Source organism: Larus michahellis, chromosome 4, assembly GCF_964199755.1.
Source record: "Larus michahellis chromosome 4, bLarMic1.1, whole genome shotgun sequence".
Lineage (NCBI taxonomy): Eukaryota > Metazoa > Chordata > Aves > Charadriiformes > Laridae > Larus > Larus michahellis.
Genome location: NC_133899.1, coordinates 8641167 through 8665769, shown reverse-complemented (window position 1 = coordinate 8665769; position 24603 = coordinate 8641167). Strand labels below are relative to the sequence as shown.

The 24603-nt window shown below is 37.6% G+C and overlaps 1 protein-coding gene across 5 annotated transcripts in view; it reads left to right on the top strand.

Moving 5' to 3' along the window:
* Window positions 1-24603, top strand: part of CDH8 (cadherin 8) — a 210036-nt gene that overhangs the window by 97610 nt on the left and 87823 nt on the right. For all 5 annotated transcript variants that reach the window (XR_012586484.1, XR_012586483.1, XM_074582880.1 and 2 more), the window contains exon 4: window positions 17757-18051. Coding sequence is in view for 3 of the 5 variants with exons in the window: in XM_074582880.1 (XP_074438981.1) it covers window positions 17757-18051 (295 nt within the window). In the remaining 2 variants the exon portion in view is untranslated. The remainder of the gene's footprint in view (window positions 1-17756; window positions 18052-24603) is intronic.

Below are 24603 nucleotides of genomic sequence, written 5' to 3'. Positions count from 1 at the left end.
GGTATCCGACCACCGTATTTAATTCCAATGACCTTCAAATTCAGGGGTGGGGGAACAAGACCCAACAATCTGTTTTTTTTCCTGGAAATTAAACTATGATTTGTAGTAGCCCACGTTCCGTGTTTCATCTGAGTTGCTAGTATAGGGAGGACTGAATGCAGGGTAGTGCCAGTTTTGCTCTTTTTCCTGTGTGTACAGTGCAAGTCGGCCAAACTTCTTGATCTTAGTGTCCTGTTGTTCGCTTCAGGGGCCAGTCTGGCCCAAACCACAACACTTAGCCAAACGTAAATGTAACAAGAAGGTAATGTGTGAAATATGTTGCTGTTCTGTCCAGTTAATTTTATGTTGGGAATGGAAAGCCCTTTCCATGTTAAAGGGGAAAGTTCTAATTAATAACTCAGTAAAATTGTTTGGGATTTTTTTGTGATCGTTTGGGAATTTATTGTGGTTGTAGCAACTTATATTCTGGGGGAGCAGGAACCGAGAAATAATCTTTTTTTTTTTTTTTCTCTTTTTGTCTGAGATCTCATTATCTGTGCAAGCTTATTATTTACTACCCCACAGTAATATTGTTTTGAAATGCGGAAGAATAGCTGAGATTCGTGATATGGTAGGGGTGAATTGAATTAGATTTAAATAACTGCAGATGTGGCTGGTTTCATCTTTATCAGCTTATCTGAGCTTTTGCACTTTAAGGCTTCTGTCAGCTCAAAGCACGGACACTGCTTGGGTGAACAGAGCAAAACTGGTTGCAGTTCTTAGCCTTTTGAAAAAAATGCCAACTTAATTCAAACTCATGTACTACAGAAGTTGAAGGAGTTTAGATATGCATCAAGTAAAAATTCCTTTCCGTTTTTATAGTACAAGGCGGCACAAAAAAAAAGAAAAGCTCTTGAAGTTTAATTTTAGTTTTCTGAAAAATGATTTTTCTTTCCATGTGAACAAATATAATTTGAGTTCTTCCCTCATTCCCTTGCTTTAAATAAAGAAATCACTAAAATACAACTCAAAACTTAGCATTAAAGAGCAACTTTGTCAATACAGGCATTTGGGGAGATTCTTAGAATGTTGGAATAATTATAACATTGGATTTCTGTTCAGCATAGGGATAGACAAAAATTTGCTACTACATAGCATAATGAGATATGAAAACATTGGAGAGCCGACTAGTGCAGCACAGAAAAAAATGCCTTTTTTCTTTTACCTTGGGTTTTGTTTTGCTTGTATCTCCCTTTTTGATAGTTTGTACTTCAGCTAGACATCACGGCACGTTCAGAGGAGAGTTGCTATCCTTTCTTTTGATTGCGCTTTTTGAAAGGGGAAAAATATGGACCTCAGCACAAATATATCATTTCAAAAAGTGCCTCAAAAATTAGGACTGGAGACTTCGCAAAGCCAGAGCGAAGTCACCCGGATTAGTTTCCTAGTGAAATATATTCAAAGCAATAACAGAAAGGAATGATCGGGTTTGGGCGTCAAAAATTGTATTCCAAAATCCTTTGGCCAAGTTAGGATCTGTGAAAGATAAGCAGGAAGAAACGATTAGGAAGAGACTGTTGAAGAACTAAGAAGATACCGGGTCTAATCACGTCTCTCTCTTCCCCAAAACTCAGTCCACCAGCTTTCAGGCGTGCTTGTGCATTGACCTTTTGCATTAGGTTAAGTTTATCAGGCTCCTATATGATATTTTCTGTTTATGAAAACTTTACTTTTCTCATAATGTTATCCTGTATAAGATGAGAGTATGTTTTGACCATATAATTTTTGGATCCCTGGAAAAAATAAGTAATTGGATCCCTGTAGTATTTGTGGACTCAGCCTGGGCTGATGAGAGCAGAGGAAAGAGAGTCAGTCCAGGGGACTGCCTGGAGTGCCTCATAGATCAATCCGATGTCACCAGTGGTGACCCTGTCGAAGGGATCACTCATCTGGCATGGCCCCTGTCAGCTTCTCCTTTGGTGCGGCTGGCGTGCACGTCCTAGTCAGCAGAGTACTCGGCAAGAATTTTAGTTGGGTATTAGATAAAGCGGCAGGGTATTCATTTATGCACAGTACCCCAAATAGTGTAAAGAAAAGCACACTAGGAAAAAAAAAGGGGGGGGAGAAAGAAAAAATGGAGAGACTGGTTTGACTGAACGTCTGAGGCTTTGACACTGTGGGGTGACCCTGTCGCCTCCCCTTCTCTGAGCACTGTCAGCTGGGCTGGTGGCAGGAGTCAATCCTGCCTGTCCATTTCAGAGGTAGACTTCTGCAGCGTCTTGTGCTTCTGTGGTGTTTTGGACCATGACAACATGGGTATGTGATTAAGAGATTGTTTACTGGAGGAAAATTATTGTCTTCACAGGTGAGATTTCTCTGTGTTGATTGTGGATTTCGAAGTAACCGTAAGGGAATTCTGGCACTTGGCGTGAGAGGAGACGAATTCAGGAGAACACAGTATGTGGATGTTTATCATCCTGTGATATAGTTCAATGGCTTTCATTGCAAACTACAAAAAAAAAGTTTAAATAATTTCAAGGTATTTCTAAATCCTACACAAGTTAAGAAGTGCTCTCAGTAGGTACTATAAATGTGGATTTTACTCTGGTCTTAACTCGTCCTGCTGTGATTACTTATTCAAATTGTGCAGGCAGCTGCCATGTCATAGAAGTGATGTTCTTTGTCACAGAAGCACAATAGTTAATTTTCTTCATTAAGACATACTAATCAGAGATATCTTGATGCGTATAATTCTAGAGCACCGTCTAAGATCTGATTTTGGAGTTACTAGTATGTACTAGATGAATGATTACAACGGTCGCTTGGCTTCTGTTAATTTGAAGTCTTTAAAGCATTCAATAAAATGAGTGTTTGCTGTCCACCCCTGAGTGGAATGCCAATTCTTGTTTATAAGATTATAAAGTTAAAAAGAAAGTCCAATAATTGTCTCCAGCAGGCTCATTTGCATTATTTCTTCATAGTAATTACATGAACAATAGGGATTCTATACCTAAGAGCAAAATATATGTTGATCTGTATATGCTGAAATATAATCACAGCAAATATGTTTTAATTATGTTTGTGTTGCTGCGGAAGTAAAGGCAGGGCAGAAAACTGTTCAGATATCTACAGAATGAGTCATAGCATAACACACTAAAACATTTAAATAAAGCTGGTTCTAATAAGGAAAATAATTAAATTATGATAAACAAAGGGAATGAAATTGCCTTATTTTTGTTCGAAGTAAAGGTTTAATTGGAGGATTTGTGTAGGCAGCAGAAATGGTTTTGCTTTTAAAGCAAATAAGAATTTAATTCTGGAACTCGAGTGCTTCTTCTGGCACGAGTAACAGATTTTCATTTCATGAGCAGTTTTGAAAAGTTGGGGAGAAAAGATACTTTTGTGTCACTCCAAATACAATTTTTGGAATATCAAAAAAGGTTTTGAGCTAGGCATAGTATTTTTATTATATGAAAAAGAACCCCCTAATGCAATAACAAATGAAATTAATTTAAAAGGAAACATTTCGTTTACATACAAAAAAGGTAAATACTTTAAAAGAATAAAATTAATGCATATACAGGTATAAAATCTTTTTGAAAGTAAAATAACATTGAAGCATTCTGGTCAGGAAATGTTCAGAAAAAAATACTGCATTGGTCTTGCCCCAAACGTGTATTTGTTTCCTAAATCAACTTTTCAGTAATATGCAGGTGAATGGTTGAAGTGAGTGTCAGTGAATCGTTATTCTTGTCCAGAAAAATACAGGTGAAAAAACAGAGGCAGCTACAAGGGTAAGGCTGGTATTTTGGGGGTGCCGCCTTAGCAGTCTGGAGCAGCTCTCCTTAGGACCTTCAGCTGCTCGGGTTCTTATGAATATTGTGTTTCTGTGACTCTGTTTCCCCATCAGCAGAATGGGAAGACAAATTAATTTTTTGCTGTGCAGCGGTGTGGTGAGGCTCATTCAGTCACTGTAGTGATACAGTCAGATTGTGGAGTAATGTATGTGATGTCCGTGTATTAATATTTAGATGACGATAACCGTTACCTTGATTGCAGGAAGACAAATAAAAGGTTATCTCTGGTTTGTGCAAAGCTCCGAGTGAACTGCTGGTATTCGGGATGTGTGATCACTCTCGGCATTGCACCCCGGGGCTGAATGACACGGCTGGTTTGATGATGACTCTCTCTGCTTGGGCTATCAATATAAAGTGTCACTTCTAGAAGAGAATCAGGCCAGAAGAGAGCTTTAGCCACAGGGAGTGAGAAGAAATGAGCTTGGCAGTAAGATTCCAGGCAGAATAAATAAGATTTGTGAGTATTCTTAGCAAAGAAATACACTCACTACTGAATATAATGAGATCCAAATCAGGTATTACTTCTGGGGAAAAAAAGATAAACTCAGAGGCTTTCTATCGATCTCATATTCTGTATCCATTCATTTAGCTATCATCTGCAGTCAAAGAAGCTATTGAAATCTATATTGTCTTTGCAAACAACTTGTGGCCCACCTTTCAGGAATGTAATTTCTTCTATTCTCCTTCATTTTTAACGAGCTGCTATTCTAGTTTCTTCTCATGTGGATTTCTTGGAAGAGCTCCTTCCCATCAAGCAACTCTCCCATCCCTTTGATGGTGAGGGACTGCTTCTCCAGTGTTTCTCCACACAGGCTTAAAAATTCTGTTATTGTCAAATCTCTTGTAGACCAGAGCAGGGAAAGGAAAGAAAAAGTATTTATCAAATGCAAAACTCTCCAGGTAATGCTTAAAGTGAATATTATCGCACACATACATAGATTGTTGGGGCCTTTTTCCTCTGCTTTAGGTATTTGTAAGGCTGTGGTTTGTTCGTCTTTTATAACAAAAAAGAAAAAAACAAACCCAACCATCTTGTAATCAATAAACTGGCATCTGGAAGTTAAATATTCTCAGCTTCATTTTCTGTGGCAAGATTTAAATTGCCTAACATTCATGTAACTTTTTTCTACGTGTTTTTTTAGGAGCCATATGCTTGGTATTTACTTCCTTTTGTTTCTTCCTGCTCTCCCCTTTGTTTACTTTAGATATTTCTTTTTCTTGTTTGTTTTCATCCTCCAAACTGGCTGATGTTTGGTTTTTGACTTTCACTACCACCATCCCTTTGGAACAATATCTCATCAGATGGAAGAAAGCCGAAATAAGAGGGTTTTTTTCTCTTGTGACAATGGAGCGTACTTTAGACAGAGGCCTTTTACAGTCTTTTCAAATTTTCTCTATTATCTATCACCTGCTCTGCATAACCTCATTCCTTTTTATTGGTAAAGGACAGATGCCAGACTTCTAACTATTTAATTTGTATACTAAAGTTCTTTTTAAGGTATAAGAGTTAAGTTACAAGTATGTAATTTCTTTTTTAAGGTAAGTTCACTGTATATAATACAACTTCACTACTATCTTCTGTTCTGTCTTACAAATCTACATTCTGCTCAGGTCTAGAGAATGGTTGGAATTAATGTAGTATTCATCCAAACAGTTAGAATTGGACTGAGTAGAGACTGCCCGTACTGGCAAATGGCATACAAAGGTTTGAAGTTACAGGTCAATTGTAAGAAATCCATGATATTCACAGATCAAGAAGTGAGTCTTTAAATGGTGATTTTTAGGAATACTTGTGCATGCTACAATCTCCATGAATGTGACTCATCTGTAAGGGACTGTATTTGTAACAATTGACGAACAGAGGAATTTTTCAGTCTTCCTGGATTATTTCACAGACTTGGAACTGTTTGTTAAACCTGCATATCAATAATATATGTAACAAAAGCAGAATATATAGCTTGCTCAGGCTCTCTGCTTTTCTTATGAATTTCTATCATATTATAGGAAATGCGAGTGTTCCACTCCCCCAAAACTGCTGTGTTTTTTCTTTGTCAGGTTAAGATCGTATGGGTTTTGTGCTGGTTGGAAGGGCAGGGTTATATTCAGGCTAATTATTTTTTCTTGAAAATAATGTTTGAGCCAGTTCTACCACTATGTTGTACTTTATTTTTGCACATATGGCAAAAGAAAAGGAGACTGGAGAACCCGTGGGGTTTCCCTTAGCCACCTTGCTAACATCGATGCTGTATAATCAGAAGCAGTTACGCACCAGATGAGAAAATTATGGCTCCAAGCATTTTCATCCTGTGGGCTTCTGTCTTTCTCTGAGAAAAGCTACCCATTAGTGGAGTTGGCGTAGCTGAGACAGGGAACTGTGGTCCAGCTGATAAGCATGTACAAACTCAGAAACCAAATGTGGTCAGGAGGGAGATATATTTAATATGGCTTTGAAATTTCAGTATGGGTGGAAAAAAGAGTTTGGTTTAATCATGCTGTGATTGTGACTTTTGACTGGCCATGATCCCAATTTGTGTCAAAAAAGAGTTAACGTTTGATAAGCCAAGATACATTTGTTAACTGTATTGGGGTTTTTTTGTGTTAGAATATCCATGACAGAACTGAGCAACAGTGCATTTATACTGCTAATGTTTTGTTGAAGGACATCATACATCAGGTTATCTTTTCGGTTAACTTTGCCATCAATGTCCATTTACATACCCAATGATCTCATCTCCATAGGCAAACAAAATATTCCGTCTCCCATATCCTGAGTAAATGTGAAAAGGCAGCTTTACTGACTTGATAAATAATCTCAAATATTTTACTTCAGGGTCTTGCTATTTTCAACACTTTATTATCTCACAGTCAGACAATTGTTAATCTCATTATTTATCTAGTTTGATACACCTGGTCTATTAGTTATCAGAAAAGTATAAAAAATAAACTTGCAGGATAGTGGTAAATTCTGAGTTTAATTGGACTATGAATTATGGAGTCATAATATGAATTAATAACTAGATGTCTGTTGTGATTTTTTTTTTTTTTTCTTTTTTGGGGGGTGTCTTTGCTTCTGTATCTTTCTTTATAAATCTATGTATGTTTCAAATAAGGAGTTTTGTCCAGTGTCCCTTGAAATTTGAGAGAGAGGCTTCTACTGAGTTCCTGGGTCTTATATTAGATCCTGCAACTCTTCACATTAAAATAAAAAAATAATTAAAAAATAATTTTAGAACTATAAGTTTATACCAGAATTCAGCCCCATTTTTTCCGTGACTTTGAGCCGTACTGAATCCATAGGTGGTAATTGTAGAAATTAGCCAATGTCTTAGAAACTCATTTCTAAAATTACGTATTCTGGGTTCATTGTTCCTTGTCTCTTCTTCTGAAAAAGGGGAGAAAAAAGCCATTTGATGTTTCACTGTAAGCAGAGGACAGTGAAGTAAGCTCAGTGAAGGTTGCAGCACACGGTATAACAGAGCCCTTGTGTCAACAAGGACCTCTATGTGTTATTGTAATACAAGTAATTAATAATCATTATTTATAGATGAGTACTGACTCTGCCGTTGTCAGCTGCCCAGCTAACCAGCTGTCATTTTATTCTCTCGGTAGAGTTCTTTCAGATAAATAGCAGGAATGTACATAAGATATTTGGATTTTGTGTCATTCTTGTATCTAGGGTATCATTCAGCTTGTTTTAAAAACTTCAGTTCCAATATTCTACCTATTTCTCATCTTTTTTAAGTCGTGGGGGTTTTTTTTCTTCTTTTTTTTTTTTTTCATGAGCCCTTCCAATAAGTTGCCTGAACTCATTGTATTCGAGTAACATCAGCAGAGACCTTGGAGATCTTCAAGGATCTCCCTTATGAATCTGTTTCCCTCCTTTGGTGTTCCTTTTATGGCCATTACGTTCTCTAGTGGGCAACCTAATAATCAGTCCTTCGGAGGAGGGGGAACACACGTATCATTTGAAAAGGGGTCCTGAGAAATCATAATATGTTTCTTTGGTTCTTAGTGTGTATTGTGCATCTTCTCTGCTACTCACAGCCCCAGAAGATGTTCGTGCAGGACAGCTGGTCACCTGTCCTTTCGAAGAAGAATGTCCCGGTAGAGAAATGCAGAGAAGAGCTGAATGGGGAGAGGACCATATGGGGTTTGGCTGTTCTGTGCACACAGAGTGATATGAGCACTACCGAGATTGTGTGGGTAGAGAAAACCGACAGTGATTCAACCATCATTAAATTAGTACAGATGTCTCCCGCAGCCTCCCACAGTAGTCTTCACCATGAGCTCAGACGATTTGGATAAAGGTCTAGACTAAACCGTTGCTAAGTCTGTATGGATTCTGGCTGCTTTGAAATTGGCATATGCTACACACTTACAGCTTTTGTGATACTGATTTGTATACAATTTGTCTGTGTTCACGCTGAGCCAGAATTTCTTTTTTGATGGGACATTGACCCCAAATTTGGGATGTTTTGAATCACAGCTAGGTTAGGTGTTTACAGCGAATGACATAAATACTCCAAACAGTGCCCACACTTATAATCATAGCACTGCTATTTTTTCCTCCTTGGAAACAGGTCAGGTTATCTGATGTGCCAAAAAAAGTGATAATTGTCACTGAGACTTTAGTCTCCATATGTACTGAGAAAGGGGCTGCAGGACTCGGTACAAGTTGCTGGAGAATCAGAGGTAATACATTACTAAATATCAAACCCTGCTGGAGTGGGCACTGCTGTGTATTTCTGCACATTTAATATCGTCTCTGTGTACTGGTTTGTGTTCTCCTCTCCTCTGTCAATTCTTCCAGAAAAGCATTAACAAAAGCAGAAGCTATGATCTGCCTCCAGTGGTTTAAAAAATATTTCCAATTTAATGGTATTGCAAATTGATCGCATTATGAGAGGCATAACCTTTGCAAGTCAGTTTGTAAGAAATTCACAGGAACGCCTGACTTAGTGGAAATGCATGGGAAATTACATTAGGAAGCTTTGAAAGCCACACAAGTGATGTGGCAAATAATGTCTTCCGAAACTGCATGAAATTGTAATAACTAGTTTCAACCAAGTTGTTCTGAATAACACACAATTCTGCATGAGTTATCCCTAATAAACATCTAACGGCAGGGAAATGAGGAAAAATAATCAAATTATCCTCATGTTATATCTGTTTATTCTGATGCATGACACTGATGTTACTGTGTAACTGCAAACATAGTAACTCTGGAGAAGTAATGTTTTGTTTGACATCTCATCAGGAATTTGCTTTGTGGCTTTTCCTAGCTGTGTTTTTTCGCATTCCAAGGAACTTGACAAATATTTTTGGTAAGAAAAAATGTTTACTGTACCCTTGTGCACAGTTCACAGGTCAGTGTAAGTATGCTAAAAATAAGTTATATCATCACATGTAAGCAGATAGTTTATAAGATAATCAATATGTAAGTACTCGCAATTTAATTTTTCAGTTCTCTTTATTTCACTCAGTTACCTTCTCAGCAGTTTTCAATTTTAGCTCAAAGCTGGCTGCATAGCTGATGTTTATATTTCTGCACTGTAGATGTGTTTGACAGCCAATTGCTAGAAAAGAGCTTTCTATTTGCACTGCCAGCTTTACACATTATGTGGTTTTAGACAGTGCTTACTTCCTTATGTTCAGACACTGAAGTATGCTGAGCAGTCATCTTAAGTTTGAAAAATTACATTCAAAAAAGTATTTAATGCTTTCCGGTTTGTTTTATTAATTATTACTAAATAGCAGAAAGCATTCTGCATGGATATGAAATTATTTTGTTGAAAAGGAAGACAGGTTAAATATGTTATCACGGGGAGCCTCCTAATCGTTGTGGGCAAAGCGTGATCAGAAGCCGGTGTGGTGAAAGCAGCTGAAAGCAGAGCCTTGAAGGATTGTGAAATCGTGACAACTTAAATATGCTTAAATAAATAGAAATACCCTGTCACCTTTGACCATGCTGGCCTATTGTACTTTTTTCTGCCTTTGCTGAACCTAGGCTGTAGCTTGTCTGACAGTTTTTGTAAGCAGCCGTCAAGTTACTGCTGTGTGCATGTAGTGATTAACTTTTTTATTCCTCTTCTGCAATCCTAAGAGTATGTATTATAAGATATTGCTCTGACATTCACTTGAGAAAATGATTTGAAAAACACAAAGAGGTCTTAGCGCTCAAGTGCAATGTACTCTGTGCTGAGAATGAAGCCTAGCAAGTTATAATAAGCTTTTAAGGAGGAAAGAAAAAATGCAGCTCAAACAACATGGAAGAAAAGCTCAGAACAGTGTGAATGAGACGATGATGATTAAAGGAACAAAAGAGAAGGACTCGGTACATAGGAACTGCCGAACTTCTGGCTAGCGCCTTGAACGGGAAATTCCCATGGCTTATGGTTTTTTACAGCCTTCCCCATCTTTTGTCTGTATTGAAGAAGGAGCGGCACAATGGACTCTGCTGGCGGCAGAAACAGACAGCCAAAAGGGAACAGTCTTTGAAGTCATGTTTGGAGATCTCACAGCATCTTACAGGTAGTAGAAACTACAGCATAGTTTGTGTCCAAGACTGACAAGATGGAGGAGAGGGTAAATGGCTTTACTGCTGTTTCGCTGAGTTGGGAAAAGAGACAAGTGCAGGAGACACTGTTAATTATAATGCCTGAAGCACTGGAATTGTTAATATAAGTGCTTGACCACAAACAGTAGGAGATGAGAGACAGATACTTTTTTTCCGCATAAAGACACAGAAGAGGGAATGTGTTTTACAAGACTAAAACTGCATGTGATTTTTGAGGCTCTCTGTACCCAGCTTTCAGATCTCCTGTGGTGAACTGCAGTACTCTATAGATGAAATAATAGAGAAGTAAATGAGATGGGAAAGGATTCCTCTTTGGCAACATGACACAATTTCATTGCACGTGTCCAAGTATCAAAACCGCTTGGGTTAAAAAAATCAAGACCTTCTTACAGGAGCACGTCTGCTGGAACACAAGGAAGGAACAGCAGTCTGGGTTCAGAAATAGTCACATGAACTCCAAGCTAGGCAGAAAGCCAACTACAAAAAGGTGCCAGCCATCTGAGGCCACTTGACACAGGACACTTGGGCGTTAAATAGCTGCAGAAAGCAGTGACTAAAGGCGACAGTCCAAGCTGCGGTGGGACACAGGTCATATGTGGTGGCGTCGTTCTCAGGACAGAAGGGAAGACAGATGGTATTCCCAAATGGAAAGGGCCAAGGCCAGAACTAGGAAAACAGAAAGCTTTAGCTATCATCTGGCTTAACATAAGGATTCAGAAGAAGCAAGGTATGTAAGAAATATACAGAAAAATCAACCTGAGACCATGCTTCGGAATGAAGATAGCAAAGAGCAGAAACAAATTACCTTGTCTTTGTGGCCATCACAACCACTGAAGGCGAACATGGGACTGTGGATTTGGGGAAGACTTTACATCTGGGGGCATGGTTTCCTTCTTCTTAGGGAGCTCCCCTGGCAGGGGGAACAACTTCTGCGAAACAACACCAGCAATACATAAGAAGTCTAATTAAATTTAACACTGTGATTAACTGGAGACAAATGTGTAGAGCTATTTAGGAGTGGCTTGGGTAGTCCTACGGTCTAGATGTTTTTTCCTTACATGGATCTTTGTGAGACTGAACGTGGGTTTATCTCTTCCTCTGTTCCTTCCATCTGTAAAAACAAGTGTAGCTATCTTTTTTTTTTCTCCCAAGTCATTGAGCAAAAATAGGTATTAAAATTGATTCATTCAGCCTGCTGAGGAAGGCGATACGTGACACGTCCAGAAAGGACCAATGGTGCTCTAACCAGGAAGGACTTAGCTCAAGATTCAGTCATATTCAAGAGCTCTTTTCTTGCATCAGTTGGTCATAATCAGTGAATTAGAACAAACAGATTGTTAGATCCCAATCTCGTCTCCAGATTTTAAACAACAGTTCACTCTAGTGTATTATAAGATGATGCCAAAAGGTAAGCAATGAAAAGCAGTTTGTGCACAGTTGCAGTATGAATATAAACAGAGGCAAAATTAGAAAATCAAATAGAATAAAAAAGCAGTAGCAAAGAATAAACAGAAACATAAAAGAAGCCATCTGGAATCAAAGATACTCAAATGACATGGTAGGAAACTGAGGCAGACAAAAGCAGAGATTATGATCTTAAATGAAAGTGTTAGGGATATTATTGCTTTAATTCTCTTTGAATATGGTTATGAAACTGCAGCTGAGAAGTGTGAGTGGTAATGTCTTTTGACAGTTACTCCAGAGGCTTCAAGTTACATGATTCTTGTATCTTGAATGAAACCTTTGTTGACCATGGACATGTCTGTTTCCTTTCTGAAAGTGTTCCAAGTACTGACATTATGTCAGGTACATCAAGTCTGTGTCCCCATTTGTCATTACCCTGGATAATAATGCAGAATATTTGGTTTTCCTCTTCCCCATTGTGCCGCTGTAATTCCCATTACTAAAGATGGGATCAGCCTATCCATGGAGAAAATGAAAGATTCTATTAAATTGAAATTGCACTTTATTAATTCTGCGCTGTGTGCAAATGAATTGAACCTATCTATAATAGTTAAATTATGAGTGATTTTTTTTTTAAACTGTGGGTCATCAGTAAACATGCTCATTGTCCATTGTGTGTCAGAGCACATCAACAATACACAAAAAAACCTTCTGTAACACCTAATGATGTTCATAGTTTTAGGAAAAAAGACCCTGCAAAGTCACATACAGAAAGAAACACATGATGAGTAAGGTACATTGCAGATTTTGAAAGCCTTGGTATGTATAAATGTTTGTAAACGTCACTGAAATCCTTCCATACTTTCACAGAATGGGATAGAGCTTCTTAGAGCCCAGCAGTTTTGGAAAAAAGTCATAAAAGCTGGAAATTCTGTCTCTCAGTTCATTAAACAGGGTCTGCCTCATAAATGAGGAATTTTGTTGCAAGGCATAGGTAAAAAATAGAAGAACCTGAAACATTAGGATAGTGTTGGTGTGTTGTGTGTGTATCTGTGTAACATCAGGTGAAAATCAGTGATGCACTTGTTAATCCCTTAAAAAAGAATCCAGAGTTAGGAAGGCGAAGAATGATGCAAATGTTAAAATGAATTATTAAGGGCAGGTTATGCCTTTTCCCTTGAAACAAGTAAGGGGTAATTCCCTTGCAATTACATGAGGATGAATTAATTACTTTCTAACAAACTCAAATAAAAACTTGACTACATAATGCCTTCTTCTCTTTTCTTAATTAAAAATGTCCAGGAGCACTTTCATAATGTGTAGATTCCCCCCTCTTGTGAATTATTGATATATTTATGCTTTTTTACTAATATGAGGAAATTGGGGTTACAAATCCTGCCTCCGATGATGCATCTCATTACGGGCTAGTCTGTATCAAGTTGTGCATCAAGACCACACCTGGAGAGGACTTCAAGTGCCCAATCCTGCTGCAAAGGCAGTCAGCAGCTTCCTGCTAATTCTGGGCGTGGACCCGGCCCAAGTGCTTTATGTACTTTCCTGATGGTGAACACATGGCTCGAACATGAAATTCATTGTGCTGAGCAAGCTGTTGTTTTGACTCCCATTGATTTGCCAGGTCGCTGACTGAGCGCAGGTGAGACAGTTTCCATCTGCAGAAGAGACTCATAAATCTCTTTCTGTACTCAGAATTGCACAAGAACTTCACAAACCTAGCTTGGAGCTTCTGCAGCCTTCGTCCATACATTAAGTCCTTGGCTGCATACGTAGTTTTGAACCAAGGATTTCTAAGAAAATATGGTTAAAAATGTGGTGAACGAAGCATCTATGGAATAGGAGAATTTAATATCAGTAACGTGCTCGTGTATCTGTTTTTTACTGCAGAGTAGTACTTCTACATGTACAGAATGTAGAGGCTCTTTGAGTTTCCTCTCTGCAATTTCTCTTGCATTGATTGTAATTATGCATGTTTGTAGTGCACGTACGTGGAAGACTATAAATATATGTTATATATTTGAATAGTGTGTTGGCAATACTTTTAGATATGCATTCATTATTAGTGAAAATAACGTTAGTTTGGTGGAAGTACACTGTGTGTGCTGTTAATTAATACTGGCTTTATTGACTATCATCTGTATTGTAACATAGAATAGCAAAGGAATGATTAGTAACTGTGGTGTTCAGAGGGTTCGTTTTGAGTGAGTTCATGTTTTAGGAACAGACCTGTGCTGAGGCTACATGGGAGCCATTAGCAGGGTATTAATAGAGGGCATCTGCATCACCATTAAAACAGGAGAGGATCCACACCCTCTCCTGTTGCCCTAAAACCAGGCACGAACTGGGTGATGGGGCTGCATCCGCTACTTTAAGGGAGAGAGATGTTTGAATTTGTAGTCCCACAGGCAGGGCAGTGGTGGGGGAAGATGATTGCACTTCCTTTGAAGTCTATTTAACTGAATCTCACATAAAGGAGGTGAGTTTGACTCTGAACGTGATTAAGTTTTCCAGGAAACATGGTTTTCTTTTTGTTCTGGGATGCTGTCTAGTAGTGGGACATAGGGGCTAGCTATAGATGTCTCCTTTTTTTAAAATAGAAATTCTTGTTACATTTCTCAATATTGCTCTGGAAAATAAGAGGTCAGCTTTCAAGCACAGGCGCAACAAATAAAGCTACAGGTGTGGAAAGCAGTTTCACATTTACAACATTTGTGAGGCCTTTTCAGCAGAAACCGATATTCATTTACCGTATTCATTATGCCTCTCTATCATTCACCCAGACCCTATATAATTATGTGTTTAATGATCTTTAACCTTCACATGAACACAGCTTGCTGAAGCTTGACAATTGCTGTAAATTATCATTCACATCTAGTAGAAGAGAGGAAATATTACTTGGAAAAAAATACTAGGCTTTCTGTCTTAGAATTTCACTTCAGTTCTGTGTTTTAACTTTGTAAGTAGATGAAGATGTTTTAATCCTAAATCCAAACACTGAAATGATTTTGGAAAAATGGCTCTTCTGTAGGTCATTTATTATAATATTTTGATATTGAGAGTGTAAGAGCTTCAAAACCTAGAGGAGATATTTTAATCTGTCTCTCTGGATGCTCACCATTAGAAGTGTGTATGATTTCATGAAACAACATATTTATGGCTTGTTTTTTATTAAGAACTAAAAACAAATTACTGTCATTTTTGCCACTGTTAATCTTTGGGTAAAAAAAATGATCTTCTGCTAATCAGACGCAGTTTCAACTTTAAGTTTATAAAATGCTTCTAGCTCTTCCACTTCTTGTTTAATGTTTAGCCTTTCATTTTATAGTGTTTCAATTAGCAATATCTATTTCTTTTTTTTTGGTACAAATGACTTTAAGTTATTAGAAGAAACAATTAATAGTAATCATAGATTTTTTTTTTTTTCATTTTTAACTGTTGATATCTTACCAGCACTAAAGGTTTTATAGCTCTACATTAATTTATGTCAGAATTGATTTATGAACCATAACTTCTGTTGGATAATACGGGTAAAACTTACGCTAGAGGTTATACTAAGAGCCTCTCTTACTTATTAGCAAATCGGAGAATCTTTGCGCATTCTCAGATGTCCGTGTGGGATATCTAGTTTATCCAGCTAGTGCATTTTAGAAATTCAGATTATAGTTTTTCACTGTAGGGCTCTGTGTAGTTGGGTGAGCTGAGGTGTTCCCAATTACTTTGCTGAGCTGTGTGTGTCCAGACAATGTTTTGATATGACTTAATTCAGCAGTGAATATTCTGCTAAAGCCTTCATATGCAATGTTAATAATGTATAGTTTTTATTCAGAGATCAAACAGATGCTTAAAGTATAAACAATCTGTTTAAAACACAAACAGTTTCTGGATTGATCTTGCCAGTCTCTGGGACCCTGAAAATAATTTTTTACATTGCTGATACCTAGATTGAGTATAGTCCTGCTCATAGCGATAATAGTCTTTAAGAGAAAGAGTTGTAATAACATGTCTTACTGAGCAGACAAAACTGCAGTACCAACCAACAGGAGAGTGCTATTATCTTAAATTAAGGCAATGTAAATTGTGCTGATTGTTCTCAAGTAAAAGCTGAAGGCACCTACAAAAAACCCCAACCAGACTGAGTTTTTGGAAAAAAGACTCAGCTGTCACTTGATGTCTGCGTGTATGTTTGTGTGGGTTGGGTAGGAAGAGTGAACTGGATTGAGTCATTCATATTCACAGACAGTTAAAGTGCTTTTTAAAAGTTGTTAAAACAATGGTGTGGTAATAGCTGGTGTGGTAATAATGTGTTGCCCAGCAAAAACACAGAGGATGAAGTTACATCTCTTGTAGTCAGTGGGAGTTCTGCTATTATTGCAGAGCAGAGAATACGCTGGTGGCCCGGGATTTTGTACATATATTAAACCAGATCAACTGGAAAATCAGACCCGACTGCCGTTGTCTGCTGTGCTCATTGCAACAATTCCAGATTCCTTTTTGTAAGGTGCTGTTAATGAGTTTCCTAAGCTCCTGTTCCTGAACAGCTTATTTGCTGTGTGTGACCAGTTATCTACTGGAGAACCTGCAGAGCCTACTTGTGGTATGACATAAAAGTCTGCTCCTGGCTTGGCTGTAGCCAGCGTTACATGGGGGTTTTTCCACACCTATTTTAATATCCTAATGTAGGTTCTCTTCTCAAATGATAATGCTACCCAGCCCTAGCAGCCACTGCTGCCAATGGAAGAGTAAAATGCATAACCAGCAACAATTTCTGTTAAGCTCTCTGCACAAAAATGAGCAAATGGGAACAGGTCTGGTAGGAGTTGTTGCAAGTCATATTGGAGCTCTCCTCAACAGGTTCCGTGTATTTCCTTCAGACTTTTTGTGAGGCAGATGATAATGAATGTAAGTTACATTTTTAGTGACGTGTTATTCACCACTAATTATTGTTCATATTGAGTGTCTTAGATTTAATAGTAAATAGAATTATAAAGCACTATTACTGTATATTTAAGTTATCCCGTATTTTTGAATGTGTTGACACTAATACATATGGTTCACCAATTGGTGCGCTCGCCCTCTCAAGTTAAAAATTATTGGAGATAATCTGATATTTATTACTTGGCTCTGAGCCTGCAAAAAAAAAAAAGGAAATCCTTTGTCTCTAGTGTTCGTCAGTTCAGGCTTTTAATTAACAAAAAAAATTCAAAGTAAAGAAGAAAACCTGTTTTCCCATACTGTTTCAGGTTATTATAATCCTATCTTGTTTTTTGAAAAGTACAGTCTAAATATTGTTTTTTTCTAATGGGGCGTTAAGGAAAATGGGAAGATGTGTGTAAGAGGGGTTCTTGTATTCCTGGAAACTTGCTTTAACAAAGCTTTTTTTCAGGGAAAATATTTCTAGAATATAGATCTTAGAACCCGTTAAGTTCTGCTAACAGCTGAGTTATACGGTTCTAAATTTCTGTGAATGCTTCCCCTGACAACATTTACATAGATGCCAGTGTTCAGCCATTTTCAGTCACCTGAAAATAAGCTGAAAGTAATAACTAAAAATAAGAAGCTAGATTAAAATATATATTATTGTTAATCCTTCATTCGCCCTATGATCTAATAGGTTAAGGACATTTTGTGCTTGTTCATTTTGGCTGATAATAGTTCTGAAGACGTTTACATTTTAGAACAGGGATTTAAAATATATATAACAGCTGCTTTTTAAATAGAAAGTCTAATTATGCCTATGATTACATTCACTTTTGATTAGTATGCATACAAATCCCGACTCTCCTTGTGTATTCCAGCTGAGATATGGATCACTGGTGCTAAGATTAAAGTACAGAAGAATAGCTTGACAAAATGTATGGTTAGACCAACGCAAAAAAAAAATCTGGGGGTAATTTTTGTCTCTAAAATGCTTTTTTTCCTTTTAGTTACACACAGACCTGGATCCTGGCAGCAGCAAAATCAAGTATATCCTGTCAGGAGATGGAGCTGGAACAATCTTTGTGATCAATGACAAGACTGGAGACATTCACGCAATGAAAAGGCTTGACCGTGAGGAAAAAGCGGAATACACTCTAACAGCTCAAGCGGTCGACAGGGACACAAACAAACCTCTGGAGCCTCCCTCAGAATTCATTATTAAGGTTCAAGACATCAACGACAATGCCCCCGAGTTTGTTGATGGCCCGTATCATGCCACGGTTCCAGAAATGTCTATTGTAGGTACGTATGTCTAAACATGGACGAACTTTGATTACTCACAGTTTAAACTATGCCAGTATGCCATTGAGTTGTTGATGAATAATAAGATATTTATTATGTTGTTAGCATTAATTTGCATATTTTCAAATCTCTTCTTGGCCAAAGCTTTCATCTGCAGCACAATAGTAGAGTCCCTCAGTAGTAAGGAAATGACTAACAGATGTATTAATGTGTCTTTCTTTGTCCAACAACACTTTAATGGGCTAAATTTATATTCCCCTTATGATGCTGTAGTTAGAGTATTATTATTGAGAAGGATTTATCAAGATTTGTTCCAACATGACGCTCTAATCCTATTGATATTTTGTTGATGTTTAATTATCTGTTTGTGTATTTTCATACACAGATGTAGCGCTTGCAGTATGTTGATACATACTTATTTGTTTTCCTCTAAGTGCAACTGTAATCAGCCAAAAAACATTGAAATGAAAGATGCAGTGTCTGGGAATTGATGGTTAGGCTCTAGAGTGGACTTAACCAATTAGCCGTAGGATTTGTGCAGAAGATGGAAGGGGAAAACAGAGAAAGCCGGGGAAAAAGATGGTGAAAAGGGAAATTAACTGTGTGAAAGGGGAGAAAAAGACAGGAGTAGGAAATAATCTTCTTGATAGATTTTACTTACATTTATTCATTTTGTCGGATTAATGTGAATGTATTTCCTCATGGATTAATATATTACATTTTTAATTTTTTTTGGCATAGCTTGTCCCTTGTTCTGTATTTGCAAATGTATAAGTATGTACTTACAGAGGTACGTATTTATGTACTCTGGTCCTCCGTCCCCTGATACATACATCTCCAGTGCAGGTGATCTTTAGCTGTCACTAAAGCAAAAGGGAAATAAACCCACCAAACCAAAAGAGTCAATTTCAGGGTAATATAAGAATTCAGTATAAGCAAAGACATCAACATCTGGCCATGAAACGCAGAGTAAATTCTAGTGTTTTCTGGTATTAGGTTGAGGATAATGTGCTTTTCAGCAATTTGTCTACATCTGTCAAAGCAAGATAATTGAAGGAGTGCCCAGGCACTTTGCAAAATAAAGCAGCACCCTATCAAAAAGTTTCAAAACCACCATTCTGTCTTATTTAGTTTAAAAGAGCAGGAATGCGAGGAGCCAGAACCATCCTCTCACATTCAGTACAACCAGTTGTAGCAGGTCATTTTCAAATGTAACCATGGTATGCTGATTAGATGGTGATACCTGAGGCTTCATTTTTTTTTATCAGCACTTCCCCAACAGATTTTCATGTCTTGGTTGCATTGAATTGCTTGTGACAAAACCGATATATGAATTTTCAAGCCTGCATGTCAGTTCTTTTACCAAAATATAGGTTTAATTTGTTAAGTTACTTTTAATTATAGAGCAGCAGAAACATAATATGGACCTGCTTTCAGAAGATATTTTTGCTGAGCTCTAGGCAAGAAAATGGCTTAATTAAATAAAATAAATTAAAAAAAAAAAAAAAGAAAAAAGCAGGGAGTAGGAGAAGGAGGAAGGGAAACTGAAGGCACTTAATCCTTATATGAATGAGACTTGTCTGGTATTCTAGGAAAAAAGAAAATGAAGATATATGCAGACAAGAAAAGATGGTTTCTGATCACAATGGCTACTGTTAAAAATAATTTATATCTGTGCATATGCATGATATTTATAATACTTAGTAAAGACATCGCCCTTATCCAAGAGGTATTCACTGTAAAGAAGATGAGGAAAAAAACCAACCCATCTAACAGGAAACTAGTCAGAAGATCAGATGAATGAAAATTTAGTGAATTGGTTAACATGAGGTTTAAAAGATGGTAAAGGTGCAATAGAAGCAAGAGGATAAAAGGTAAAACATTAATAAAAGAGAGGGAAAGTGAAACAATTGAGAAAAGTGTTAGGGTGAAAGAGGAGGGGAAAATGTAAAGGAAGGTCATGATAGTTGAAGAAAAAGATAAAGCGTTATCTGGGAAAACTCTATAGTAGAAGATTGTAGAAGCAATGACCACTGCCTGGACGTGGACGTCAGTTCAGGGAATAGTGAAAGGGGCTGGCTTTTGGAGGGTATTCTTTCACCTGTTTCCCCTAGCGTGGTTCTTCCCTGAACTGCCTCTGAAATCATGTAGTTCCAGATTTTTTGTATTCTTAGGCTGCGTGGAAGAGTTTGTTCCAAAACAAATTTATTCTAACAACACAAATACAGGTAGAAATTCATTATAGATTATATCAGAAGTGTACCACTTATTACCTTTATTACTGAAACGACACAAGTTTTGCCTGTTTATCCCTTATGATCCCTGGACCTTGCATGTCTTTTATGTGACATTCCTGGGAGTGCATGTTTTCAAGCTGTTTCTCTAAAGAAGCACAAACGTACACTCCTGCTCTTTTGTTGAAAAACAAAACCTAATTCTCAGCTGCCACTTCAAAACTCAGAGTATGTTTGCCATTGCATTACATGGGTCACGAATGACTGCGAAATCTGTGCAGCATACACAGTCAAGCCTCATCCTAATCTCTGATGGAACCAAATTCCAGGGCTGGAAAGCTGAAGATGAGAACGTTACCCCTTCACCAATGTTGCTGTTACTGTTTCCTTCTGTCTTCCTCTCTTAACCCACAGGTAGCAACACCAAGAGCTGTACTAAATGATGCTCCGTAAAATATTTTAACTTTCTTTAAGTTTTGTTAGTCCTCTTAAAATTACTGTAACTCCTCTATAATGGTTATAAGACAGCTCTGTCTCCTTTCAGAGTTCAAGGAAATTTTTATTTTATTTTTTTTGCCACACTAAGAGTATTTCACTTCCATTATCCACTTACTTAATTCCCCTAAAAGAGATCTCCACCCACGGCTAATTTCAGCCTTGACATTTCTACAACACAGTCATTACTAGACAGTGTTCTTACTCGGGATAAAACAAAGTTATACTAAACCTCTTCTTTCCTCAAAATGCTTATACCAGTCCTGACTGCTCTGAAACAGAAGAGGAGCTCATATGCTATATATATAGCACTTATGTAATGAGGATGCAGTACAAGGCATTTTATTTTTGGACCTCTGTGGAAAGAAATGCATAAAGGACAGATGAACGCATTAACCTTTCATTATTCTGTAAGGTAAAGTTGAGGTTCTGACACAATGCAGTTTTTTCAATAGGTGCATTAGTTACAGGTCTTATGTAGTATGTGAACGTCAGTGGTATTTTTGCACGGCTGTCTAGAACGCGAATGGTACGCTGTGGGGACGTGAGAACTGCAGTGTATGCGCAACCTTTCTGCATGTGGTACGTGTGAATGTGTGTGTTTGCCGGTATATGTGATTATCGCACAAATATGGGCACAATGCAGCCTGTTTCATTTTTATGTTAGGTATCAGTGATATCTGGAAAATCCTGCTTCCCTACAAAAACAAAAGAAAAGGATTTGCATGGCTTTCCTCCCACGACTTGGTGCAACGACTATTAGTATTACACTGTGTTATCTCCGGTAGGAATGATGCTCACTTTTCAGCTGTCTTCGCAGAACACACACCCACACACGTACTGAGTGCTGTGTATCGTCACCACGTTCAGAGTTATTTTGAAATAATTTATTTCTCTCTCTGAGGAAAGAGAGGAGCGCGTTCCAGAAAAAGTTTTGAGAACTGAATTGAATTTTCCCTTATTTCATCTTTACGTTCCTTTCTTTTTTTATGTAATTCCTATATAAGCTACCATAGTGAGCCCTGTTCCGCAGCTCAAAAGCAATGAATTTGCTTGTGAAAGATAATAACGTATGTGGAGAATATGTTCTTTGCTGAAACTCACACTTTAATCTTTTAATTCTGATACTAATTTTCTTAAAGAATTAAAGATCAAAAAGTGAAATCTGTGGAATCACTTCATTGTGACAGTATTGCATTTCACAAATAGGAAATAATTTAATTTGTCTGTAAATCTTGCTTAATCACTTTTAGATGTAAAGGGGACACACTGGGAATGAAACCTAGTTAAAACCTTTTAACAAGAGATTCAGCTAAGCTGCTGGGAGGAAGAACCCCACGACTCATGTTTTTTTTTCCCCCATTTGTCTGTGAGCTCTGTATATATGCCTGCAGTGAAGATAGCATGTTATGTAAATGAATGAGCAATCGTAGAAGATCCACAAGGGTAATTGGAACTGGTCCTGTAGCTTGTTTAAAGAAAAGAAAAGGAAAAAGAAAAAAACCAACACATCAAACCACCCCCACCTTCCCCCCCAGAGTACGTTCTGTTTCTGTGTTGCCCTTCTCAGCTACACACAGATTCGTGAATTCCCTGAAAGCGTGCTGCAGAGGTGATAATGGGAGCAAAAGTGGATAGTATCTCCCAACAGTATAGTTCCAGGATCTTTTTTTTCAGGAGAGGAATGAGGAGTGAAATTTCTTGATTTCATTCTTAGTGAAGCCGAGTGTTTAGACAGCTCGTGTCATGTTGAAAGACAGAAGACGACAGAAGTAGAGTGACAAACGTGTTGGTAAAATGAAAAAGGACACAGATGGAAAAAGAACAAAAGCCATAAGGGAAGAGAATTCTCTCATAGTTTGCTTGAATTAAGGTAAACAGACAAACTTTAATCTCCAAATATTAAGAATTTCCCTGACAGTCATAAAAAAGCCCTCCATCTTAAAATACTTACAGTGGAATTCAGTCTGCCATTGCTCTAGAAATGCTTTTTCCTTTAATACTTGAAAGTATTAACACTGTGAAAAAGCTTAGAATAGTATTTTTGTCCTTAAACTCTTCCATGAAAACTATTTACTGGGGGGAAAAGGTCTTTACTGGAAAGGGTTTAGGCTTTCAGTTGAGTCAGAGTATCAGATTCCAATTTTGGCACCAGCATCTCCTTAGCGATGTTTTCCTTTGGATCAAAGTTTGCCCTTGATTACACCGCTGTAAATAAGAAATCATTCAATCATTTTATTATTTTTATTTCAAAAGCAGAACAGAGTTATTTAGTATAGCCATGTATAGTAGAAGCAGAGCGTAGCTTTTCTTTCCAGTTCTCCCAGAGATATTAGTTCTCTTCCAGTTACAAATCGTTTGCAAAAGGACAGAATCTGCTGAATATGAAATCAACATGCAATGTCTGATATGAGTAGTGATAAAATAACTTGATAAATTAGAAAGTTGTGATAAAAACCTGACCTGAAATGTTATCAAGATCAACCACACTGTCTTACTGGGGTTTTTTTCCTATGTCTTCATTGATTTTTAAGGCACTGAGCACGACTGTTAAATCAATGATAGTTTGTCACAAAATTGTAGAGTAAAAGGACTACATTACTGGGGTCAACTACAAATTATCCCAAAGGGTAAATGCAAAGGGAGTGCAAAAGCTAAGAAAAAACCAGCAGATGTTGTAAAATATGGCAACAATGTAACAGCTGTTAGAAAATGTATATCTTCATGTTGTCTTGTTCCTCCACTTGTTCCTCTTGTGCATAATCAAATTCACTAGCTGTGGTACTGCAGAGATTTTACGTGAGAGATTTATTTAGTGAGTGCGCATGTGCTTAAAGTCTTCTGTATGTTCTGCTTCTCTGAGACGCGGTTCCAAAAGCAAAGTCATAAGTAACCTTAAGTAATTGGTTAGGATATATTCAAACCCAAGACAGTCTTCTCCTTATTTGACTTGTTATTGAGTCTCGAATAAGACATATTTCTGAGTATGTGCTATTATTTTTGTATTTTCAGTTTCTCATGAGGCCTGATAGAAAATGTCATTGTCTTTTTATATTATTCTTAAATATTCTTAAATGACCACTATGAGCTCGAGGACCATGGGTGAAGTTATGATACTGTTCTTTAGGGGTTTATAACCTGACCCGTTAGTTGCACTGACCTACATTGTCCTAAATGTACTAAGCTAGTTCGTTGACTTTATGCAAAGTTGCTAAAATCGGTGGAATTGCTCAGAATACTTGGTACCCATGGCAGCAGGTGCTTGAATGTTCAGGTTCTGAAGATACTGTCTGGTTCTTAGAAACAAGCCCTAAGTTCCCTGTGCAAAGTATGGAGCTATTAATGTGTAGTGGTTTTTTAGGCAAAAGCTGCCTTTTTTCCTCTCCACCAAAAATTTTTTCATTTTTTGCACACGTGCATTCCCTTTGCACGAAGGAACGTCGTGCAAATGACATATAGTGAAGATAAACTCCTCAGGAAAAAGCTTTTTGGATCAGAACTGAAGTCTTAGTTCCTAATGGAGTCCCATATAGAGGAATACATCTTCCTGTGAAGTTCCTCTTTCACAGGATGAGGACAGACGGACATCGCTCTATGTTGTTAATACGAGGGCAGAGCAGAGAAAATTCTGACAGTCTTATGTGCATGCTTCTCTAGTCCTACAAGAATCTTCCTTGCTGTTGTTTTTCCAGATGATTCTTATCTCATAGTCACAAACATCTTGTTCTCATTGCAGATTTTCTGCTTCTGAAATCCTTTGTCGTTGCTTTCATTTGTGCATATCAAACACGTCGTTGTATTTCTGTTTGCGACTATATGGAAA